General features: G+C 44.2%; 1 protein-coding gene across 3 annotated transcripts; it reads left to right on the top strand.

The window, feature by feature from the left end:
• PDCL (phosducin like) lies at nucleotides 1–8,792 on the top strand. Of its 3 annotated transcripts, none has more exons than XM_058523974.1 (4): nucleotides 1–134; nucleotides 1,648–1,824; nucleotides 4,167–4,348; nucleotides 6,507–8,792. In XM_058523974.1, the coding sequence occupies exons 2-4, from the start codon at nucleotides 1,653–1,655 to the stop codon at nucleotides 7,056–7,058; spliced, it is 906 nt and encodes a 301-aa protein (XP_058379957.1). In that variant the 5' UTR covers nucleotides 1–134; nucleotides 1,648–1,652; the 3' UTR covers nucleotides 7,059–8,792. The 3 variants fall into 3 exon arrangements, with proteins under 3 accessions (XP_058379957.1, XP_058379956.1, XP_058379954.1); XM_058523973.1 differs by having other exon boundaries at nucleotides 1,613–1,824; XM_058523971.1 differs by having other exon boundaries at nucleotides 1,592–1,824.
• Nucleotides 8,793–9,490: the final 698 nt, after the last annotated feature.

Genomic DNA, 9,490 nt, shown 5'->3' with positions numbered 1-9,490 from the left:
GCGGCTTTTCTCTTAGTGCTCAAGGCGCCGACCCACTTCTCTCCCTCCAGCCGAGCGCTCCCTTTCTTCCGAGGTGCCCGGCGCTGCCAGCCCGAAGGAGTCCGGACTGAGTTTGGCGGGGTAACTGCTCTGAGGTCAGCGTAGAGATGCGGCGGGCCTGGAAGACGGGTGGGAGGTGGTGGAACAGGGTAGTCGGCGAGCCTGGGTAAGAGAGCCTTGTCTGCGTGCCCTCGCCCCGCGACGGTCTCCACAGTTCTGCCCCGCGTCCTTCGCTGGCCCGGCCTCCACCAAAGTTTCTGCTCGCCCCTCCGCCGCCCTTCCGCTGGCACCGCCCTCAGCAGCCCCGCCTCCTCCGCTGGCCCCGCCTCACCGCGCTCCCCCCAGCAGCCCCGCCTCCTCCGCAAACTCCTCCGCTGGCCCCGCCCTCACCGCGCTCCCCTCTGCGGCCCCGCCTCCTCCGCAAACCCCTCCGCTGGCCCCGCCCTCGCCGCGCTCCCCTCCGCTGGCCCCGCCCTCGCCGCGCTCCCCTCCGCTGGTCCCACCCTCACCGCGCCCCCTTCCGCTGGCCCCGCCCTCACCGCTTTCCCCTCTGCGGCCCCGCCTCCTCCGCAAACCCCTCCGCTGGCCCCGCCCTGGCCGCGCCCCCCTCCGCTGGGCCCGCCCTCACCGCGCCCCCCTCCGCTGGCCCCGCCCTCACCGCGCTCCCCTCAGCTGCTCCCGTCATCGCCGCGCTCCCCTCAACGGGCCCCGCCTGCTCCTCTCCGCTGGCCGGGACCTTGCCTCATCCCGCTCAGCGGCCCCGCCCTCACTGAGCACACCTCCACCCAGTCACTCTCCCCACTCTGCACTCCCTTGGCCCCCCAACCCCTTTGAAGTTTGGTTCTTCCTCTCTCCTGATACCTGCGTTTTGCTCTCAACGCTGCCTCTTTTGCACCCCTCTCCCCATCTGCCAGGGTCCCCAGATTTCCACACTGATCCAGGCTGTCTGTGGGCTTAGCAAATGGTGCAGAGGCCTTGTGCTGGGCATTGCAGATCCCTGCTTTCAAGAGCTCTGTGCCCCGTGGGAGAGTCAATTTGTAACAGTATAACCATCCATCCAAACCCTCAGTGTGCTGACTGGGAGGTTGAAGGCAAGAGACAGGCAGTGATTGACTTAAGACAGTGACTTAGCATCATACTCTTGATGCTTCTTTTTAGAGTTTTTCCTGAAGATTCTTACCAAGTTTTTCAATTACCAGCAGTCTTGATAGGAAAACCTAAAAGTAGATAAAACCTCCAGCCATTAAGTGGATTCCTCCAAGCCAACACACTAGCACAGTGTCCATTATTCAGAAGACAGTGTGACTCATACCTTCAGTCTCTTGGAGTCAGGCATCCCTGGGTCTGATCCCAGCTCCACTATTTGCTGTAAAGCTTGGCAGAGAAACTTTCCTCATCTGAGTTACAGTTTTACCTTCTGTAGAAAGAGCGCGATAAACCCTATCACACAGAGTCATGGTACAGATTTGCTGAGATCTTGTTTATGAAAAAGATCACTTTTAGGGTCCTGTAAAATAGTAGGATCCAGCACAAGTGAACCCCTTCCCTTCAGATTCATGTATCTCTGATTCAGACCAGCAAAGAGCCTGATATGTTGCCCTCTCCCAGGCACTATGACAACCCTGGATGATAAGTTGCTGGGGGAGAAGCTGCAGTACTACTACAGCAGCAGTGAGGATGAGGACAGCGACCGCGAGGCCAAGGACGGAGGCAGAGGTGCCCTGGCTGGCAGTTCGATGCCTGCAGATGCTGAGTTGGCAGGCGAAGGCATCTCAGTTAACACAGGTACTGGAAATCCCTGAGCTCTGGGAACAGGTTTAAAAATGTCCATTAAATAGGTATCAGTTAGAAGTCTCCCGATCACTTCTCTCTAGTTCCAGTCTCACTTCCTGAGATAACCACTTCACTGTGCCTGCTTCCAGCCATTCACTGCACAGTACAGAGATGTGTGCGTAGCAACATGGTCATAACACAGACTGGCCCGTATTTGAATTCAGCTGCTCAAATGAGTGGTTGTTTGGTATCACATAGTCATAAGTGTGAGTATATTAGTAGTATAAATTCCTAGAAATGGCATATTTACACTTTTTATTTTAGTAATTCCAAATTGCTGTCAGTTGAGATGGCACTGGTTTATAGCTTAAGCAGTATATATTTCCCCATGCACTACCCTCCTACTGTGTTATCAAACTTTTTGATCTTTGCCATCCTCATGGATGACAAATTGCAACTCGTTGTAGTTTTATTTTCTATCTTTTTAAGAGTGATGTTGTACCTCTTTTCATAACTTTAAGAGATATTTTCATAGCCTTTGTTCATTTTTTCAATTATGGGGTTGGTCTTTTTCTTCTTACGGAGCTATGTATTAAAGTAATTAAGCTGTGGTATGAATTGCAAATATTTCTACCAGTTTGTTGTCTTTTGACTTTATGTTCTTTTCCTGGCAGAAAATTTTCATTTTTATGTACTTGAAAGCTTTATTTTATAGTTTCGTAGTTTTGTTTCTTACCTAAAAGGCTTTTCTTCACTCCAGGGTTAAAAAAAGATGCTCTCCTGCGTTTTCTTAGTATTTTTATGATTTCATCTTTTTCCTTTTTACACTTAAATATTGATTCATCTGAAATTCATTTGATGCAAGGTATGTGGTAGGGCTCCCACTTAATTTTTTTCATATTGCTACCCAGTTGTTTCAACGCCATTTATTGAATACGCCATCTTTTCTCCATTGCTTTGAAATGTCAGTTTTATCATATACTGAATTTCTGTTTATATTTGTGTCTTTAGCTGTAGTTTGTAGTCTCTTCCATTGATTTGTCTTTTACTGTGCTATATCACACTGTTTTTAATTATTGTGTTATTTTTTAGTATCTAGTAGGGCTGGTCCCCTCTCAATACTCTTCTATGTCATTCTTTTCCTAAGTTTTACTTTCTTATTTTTCCAAAGCAAATTTGGGAGCATGCACACATGTCTGTAATCACATATTTTCATTGGGAATGCATTAAATATATGGATTAGTTAGGGATAATTGTCACCCTTGTGATGTTGGGTCTTCCTAGTCAGGAATATGGTATTGCTTTTCCATTTATTCAGGAATTTCTTACTGTTTTTTGGTAGCATTTTAAAATTTTCTTCGTATAGATTTTTATGTTTTTTTCTGTGGTAACGAATGACCTCAAAATCTCACTGGCTGGTGATGACAAAAGTTTCTCTCTCCGTCGTGTTACTCGCTGCCTGTGTGGGTCAGCAGCAGCTCTGCTTCTGCTTCACGTGTCCTCTCATTCTAGGAACTAGGCTGAAGGAGCATCCCTGTTTGGGACATGTCATTTTCATGACCAAGTGTAGAGAGCAAGAAAGGGCTGTTGGAAACATGTAATGGTTCATAAATCTTTTGCTCAGAATCCATTGGCCAAAGTAAGTCACATGACCAAGCCTAACATCAGTGGGCTGGGGATACATGTACTCATCCCACAGGAGGTGCTACAAGTCACATGGCAAGGGGCAGGGATATATAGCATGGGGGCAGGAAGGTTTGGGGCTAGCTTGAAAAACAGAACTACCTGCCATGATCTTATAAAAATTCAGATAACACAGAAGTGTAGGAAGAAAAAAGTGAAAGTTCTCTCTCACCAGTCCCCTTAGATCCCACTTCGTAGAGACAACCACTGTCAATAGTTTACGTGTCCTTCTAGCTCTTTTTCTGTGAACATACAAATGTACACGCACATATATAAATATCTATAAATGTTTATACATACACATACAGTTCTTTTTCTAAAAATCGAAAGATCATACTGTGATATTGTTCTGCATTTTGTTCTTTTTTTTGACCGAATATATTTGAACATCTGTCTTGGTAGGAAACAGCTACCTTGTTCTTTCTAAGGGTTGCTTTATTTTCGTTTGAGTAGATGAAACATAATTTATTTAACACATCTCCTACTTTTGGGCCTTAGCTTGGTCCTTTAGTTATTGCAAACGGTGCTGCAGTGTACATCCTTGTGTGGAGACCACGATGCCCTGTGAGCATCTCTGTGCAGTTGGTGGAGCAGGCTTTAGACAGGTGTGAGCTGGTCCATAATTCCTCGCCCATTCTTCTTGGTCACCTCCATGGTCACCCCCAACTCAGGTCCGAAAGGTGTGATCAATGACTGGCGCCGCTTCAAACAGTTGGAGACAGAGCAAAGGGAGGAGCAGTGCCGGGAGATGGAGAGGCTGATCAAGAAGCTGTCAATGACCTGCAGGTCCCATCTGGACGAAGAGGAGGAGCAGCAGAAACAGAGGGACCTCCAGGAGAAGATCAGTGGGAAGGTAATTAGCAGCACTGGGCTTTTCTCGGAAGCTGTCCTGGCTGCTGGAACTGGGGTTAGTGGCTCAAGAGGTGTAGGGTGTTGGGTTTGGCCTCCAAGAAGCTGTGCAGGGCAGGGGAAAGTATAGAGTCATGTCATAACTTGGACACACTTGTCTTTGAATCTTAGCTCTGCCACTAGTGACCATGGGGATGCCTCTTCCACTCTGCATCTGATTTGTCATTGGTTACATGAGGTCAATATCCATACCTCACAGAGCTTTGTGGGTACAGTGCCCATCACAGTGCCTGGCCCATTGAAAGTGCTCAGTAAATGTGAGTTTTCTGTCCTTTATTGAGGTCTTACCTTGGGCCACAAATAACTCTCTTAGGTTGGTGGTATTATCCCCATTTTACAGATGACAAAACTGATCCATAGAGAGGGGAGGGGACTTGCTCAGGGTCATGCAACTAGTAAATGCTAGTAGGAGCTAGAATTCTAAGCCAGATTTTCCTACTTTTTCTGTAATGCTGCTCTGTCTCACTTGAAGCCAATTCATGAGAATTTATTCTAATGAGGCAATACAATAGAAGCAAATGGACACTCTGGAAGATATTTGGGACTAGGTCCCTGACTCTCTCTTACCTTCCCCAGTTAAAAGGACCCTCTATTCCCTCACGGCTAAATGTTGCAGAGTGCATGAGATCATTTGGCTATGGCCCAAAGCAGCTCTTGGCTGGAAATACTAGCCAGGATCAGAGAGCAGATAAGAGGATTAAGTGAGGAGTCGTTCACCTTGACCAGGAGGATGATTTCGGGGCATTAGACTCAAGCAAAAATTGTAATAGGTCAGAAAGAGCCTTTCTAGTAGGCTGAGGTGGAGTGGCAAGCTCTGAGATGGGAAGAAAATTGGGCATGATAAGTAAAACAGTGAATTCAGAATGGTGCCTGCTATGATGCAGTAACATCTATTTTGATCTAGTGTGGTCCTTCAGCCTGCACCCTCCATTCTGTGCCAGGTTACACAAAGCTAGGCTTTATTACAGGAGCAGGGATGTTTTGCTGCACCGGGGCAGGAGAAGGAAGATGCTTTTGTCACTTAAGCTGGCTGCAGGGCAATGTGCCCACTGCTCATAGTGCTTTGTTATGTGAGGTGAGAGACTGGACGAAGCAACACATCACATGGTCACATGGGCGGTCTTGAGAGAGACTGTCTGTGTCCTGCTGAGTTGTCTGCAGTAGAACAGAACTGAGAACTGTCTGAATGCCAGAAATAGGGGAGTGGTTTAGCAAAATGTGGCACATTATGTATAATTTTATAAAAAATATTTGGAAACATGAAATATTTATGATATAATAATACTGAGTGGCAAAAGCAGGTTATAGCTTAATTGGTACACCCGCAACTGCTGTTATAAAAGCAAAAACAATTTCAGCATGTGACTGGTAATAAAAAGAAAACTACATTTTTAGAGAGTGTGTATGACTATGTGTTGTGTATGTGTGTGTGGAGGTGCAGGGCAGGGATTATGAGTGTTCGTTTTTTTTGTGAGGAAGATCAGCCCTGAGCTAACATCTGTTGCCAATCCACCTCTTTTTGCTGAGGAAGATTGGCCCTGGGCTAACATCCGTGCCCATCTTCCTCTACTTTGTATGGGACGCCGCCACAGCATGGCTTGACAAACAGTGCGTCGGTGCGCGCCTGGGATCTGAACCTGTGAACCCTGGCCTGCCTCAGCGGAGTGTGCGCACTTAACTGGTGCGCCACCAGGCTGGCCCCATGAGTGTTCTTTTTAAAGTTCCTTAATGTCCTGTTGTCTTTTCAACAAAAACCAAACAGTGGGTAAAATAATTAATCCATTATCAAGACTGACAAAAAGAAAAAAGCTCATAAAGTGATATTAACTGATGCCAGATTGAGAGGCAATGTGATGCAGTAGTTGAAAAGCCTGGGTTTTTGAAAAATCTAATTTGAATCTTGGTCTTACACTTGTTATCTGTGTGAACTTGTGCAAATAATTTCAAGTCTTGGAACCTCATTTGTAAAGTGGGGGTAATAAAAGTCCCTTCCTGAGCACTGAACATGGTGCCTCGTGTATCTTAAATGTGCAGTACGTATTGACTGTTATCACAGGTGTTTGGTTTGTGCTGCTTATGCTCACTTGCTGGTCCTCCTGCAGATGACTCTGAAGGAGTTTGCCATGATGAATGAGGACCAAGACGATGAAGAGTTTCTACAGCAGTACCGGAAGCAGAGAATGGAAGAGATGCGGCAGCAGCTTCACAAGGGGCCCCAATTCAAGCAGGTTTTTGAGATCCCCAGTGGAGAAGAGTTTTTAGACATGATTGATAAAGAACAGAAAAGCACCCCCATCATGGTCCATATTTATGAGGACGGCATTCCAGGGACCGAAGCCATGAATGGGTGCATGATCTGCCTTGCTGCAGAGTACCCAGCTGTCAAATTCTGCCGGGTGAGGAGCTCAGTTATTGGGGCCAGCAGTCGGTTCACCAGGAATGCCCTTCCTGCCCTGCTGATCTACAAGGGGGGCGAATTGATTGGCAATTTTGTTCGAGTCACTGACCAGCTGGGGGAAGATTTCTTTGCCGTGGACCTTGAAGCTTTTCTACAGGAATTTGGTTTGCTCCCAGAAAAGGAAGTCTTGGTGCTGACGTCCGTGCGTAGCTCTGCCACCTGTCACAGTGAGGACAGCGATTTGGAAATAGACTGAACTGATGATCTAGTAGCATAGATTTCTCATTGTTTGGGCTGGAAGACACATGTCTGGGTGTTATTTTTCTTCCTTCCTGTGTCTTCTGGCTTTTCAGCTGTTCTTTGTAGTGTGTCTTATAAGTAAAGTCAAGAAATTCTTAGATTAAATCAGAGTCCTGAATCACCTTGTGGCTAGCAATAAAGTAACTTAAAATTGTATAAACAGGAAGCCAGGCTTTTGAACTGTTTACTTAAGATTCTCTAGCAGAACGTCTCTGTTATTGTTTCCAGTCAATATTTACATAGCATCCTAAAGACAGTGTCCTGGAGATTGTCTTCAGATGATCTCAGAGGTCTCTGTCAGGTCTGGGAGTATAATTCTGTAGTTAGTGTGTTATTTGCAACATAAATAGTGCATTTCCTTCATCAAATGATTGCAAATTATATTTACTTGTAATCAGACCCATAGTTCTAGAAGGCAGTTGACACTTTTTTCCCTTAGACCCTGTTCTCTACAAGGGTCCTGTTTAAAGGTTCCAGATAATGTGGGTTTGCCCCATCAAGAGGGGTGACCTCTGTTGCTGGAGTCAGTGTCCCGCTCAAGCGTTATTAACTCTAGAAACAGAGGAAGGATCAATGCTGACTGCCCTCTTGACACTGGAAGACCAGCTGAACTTAAAAAGTAGAGCTGGGTTGGAGCTGGAAAAGCTTTTTTAAAGGAGCATCTTTCAATAAGATGCTCCTGCTCATCTCTTTGTCTCTCTGTTTAACAAGGAAACTTTTTTGTTTAATGTAGCTTTTTTAAAACATTTTTTTTGGCATATTGGAAAAGTAACTAATACTCAATAGAGGAAAATTTACCAAAATAACAGAAGCAAAAATAAGGAAGTTAGAATAATCTCTAATCCTACCACCCAAGGGTAAAACACTATTAATATTTTGGTATGTTTCCTTCCAAGGTGTTTTCTTTGTATACATACATATTTTGTTTGTTTGTTTTTAAACAAAACAATGGGATCATTCTGAGCATACTGTTTTATAGTATGGTCAGCTAATATGTCAAACTTTTTTTATGTTATTAAATAATCTTTTACAATGTTTTTTAAATGGCTATTGGCATTTCATTGTGTAGATGTGCTGTAATTTGCTTGGTGGTTGTCTCTTAAAAAGAAAAACAGCAAAGACTTTTTATTACAAAAGTAATAGATGTCCATTGTAGAAAATGTAATAAAAATTAAGCTAAAAAGAGATTTAAAAAGCTCTGTAATTCCCCCAACCGAAAATAATCCCCGTTATCATTTTTACAGGTATCTTTCTAGTCTTTTTTTTTTTCTATTTCTATTTGTATTCATAATAATGATTGTCATTTGAGTTTTTTCCTCTTGTTTTTTTACATGAAAAATGTACCTTCTAGGTTTAGGAAAAATGTAATCTGGAATTAAATCTTAGCTTTAAAGTTCAGTTTGGTTTTCCTGGCTATTCAGGAATTGAGTAACTGTTATAGTTAATCAGCAAAAAGAAAGTGCATGGTTTTTCTCATTTAAAAAGCTCATTATAGAAAGTGTGGAAAGTACGGAAAATTATTAGAAGTAGAGACAGCTGTTGTCAATGGTCCTGTTTATTTCCTTCTTGTCTTTTTTCAGTGTTTTTAATAACGGAGAGAGCTTATTGAATTTAGTTCTGTGTTCTGTTTTATTTAATATTATAAATACTTTGACATAAAAATTCTAAATAAATAATTTTTAATGGCTTCATAATATTCCCTCATGTGGATATACCATAATTTATTTAACTAGTCCCTTATTCTTGGATATTTACCTTCCCAGTTTTTTGCTAAAACACTTAGCATCTTTGTATTTTGGGCTATATTTTGGATCCTTCTCTTTGTATAGATTTCTAGAAGAGGAATTATTGGGTGGATGGGCAGGAACATTTTTTTTTTCCCCAAAGCCCCAGTAGATAGTCGTATGTCATAGCTGCACATCCTTCTAGTTGCTGTATGCGGCCTCAGCATGGCTGGAGAAGTGGTGCGTCAGTGCACGCCCGGGATCCGAACCCAGTCCGCCAGCAGCGGAGCCCGGACACTTAACCGCTAAGCCACGGGGCCGGCCCCTGGGCAGGAACATTTTATAAACAGTTTTTAGAAATCATCTTCTGTGCTCATTGGAAATGGAAATCTATTACGCACTTGCAGAACCTTGCTTTGCATCTCAAGAATGGAAATTCTAGAATAAAAAGAACAGACATAGAATGGGGAAATCCTAAAGTGTTAAATCTCTTACTCAAGTGTAGTGGAAACAGCATGGGCTTTGGCATCAGACAGATCTGGGTTCAAATCCTGTCACTCACTAGTGATGTAGCTTCTGGTAAGGCGCCTAGCCTTCGCCAAGCTCAGTTTCTTCGCCTTAACAGTGGGAACTACAATACCTGCCTCGTGGGTTGTTCTGTGAC

Source organism: Diceros bicornis, chromosome 28 (assembly GCF_020826845.1).
Source record: "Diceros bicornis minor isolate mBicDic1 chromosome 28, mDicBic1.mat.cur, whole genome shotgun sequence".
Taxonomy (NCBI): Eukaryota; Metazoa; Chordata; class Mammalia; order Perissodactyla; family Rhinocerotidae; genus Diceros; species Diceros bicornis.
Note: the sequence above shows the minus strand (reverse complement) of the source record. Positions and strands in the feature narration are given on the sequence as shown.

Bases quoted from the DNA above. Each gene is read 5' to 3' on its own strand.
- PDCL (XM_058523974.1), top strand. From the start codon at position 1,653: ATGACAACCCTGGATGATAAGTTGCTGGGGGAGAAGCTGCAGTACTAC. The intron at 1,825-4,166 runs GTACTGGAAATC...CCCCCAACTCAG, and splicing joins AGGCATCTCAGTTAACACAG to GTCCGAAAGGTGTGATCAAT. The intron at 4,349-6,506 runs GTAATTAGCAGC...GTCCTCCTGCAG, and splicing joins AGGAGAAGATCAGTGGGAAG to ATGACTCTGAAGGAGTTTGC.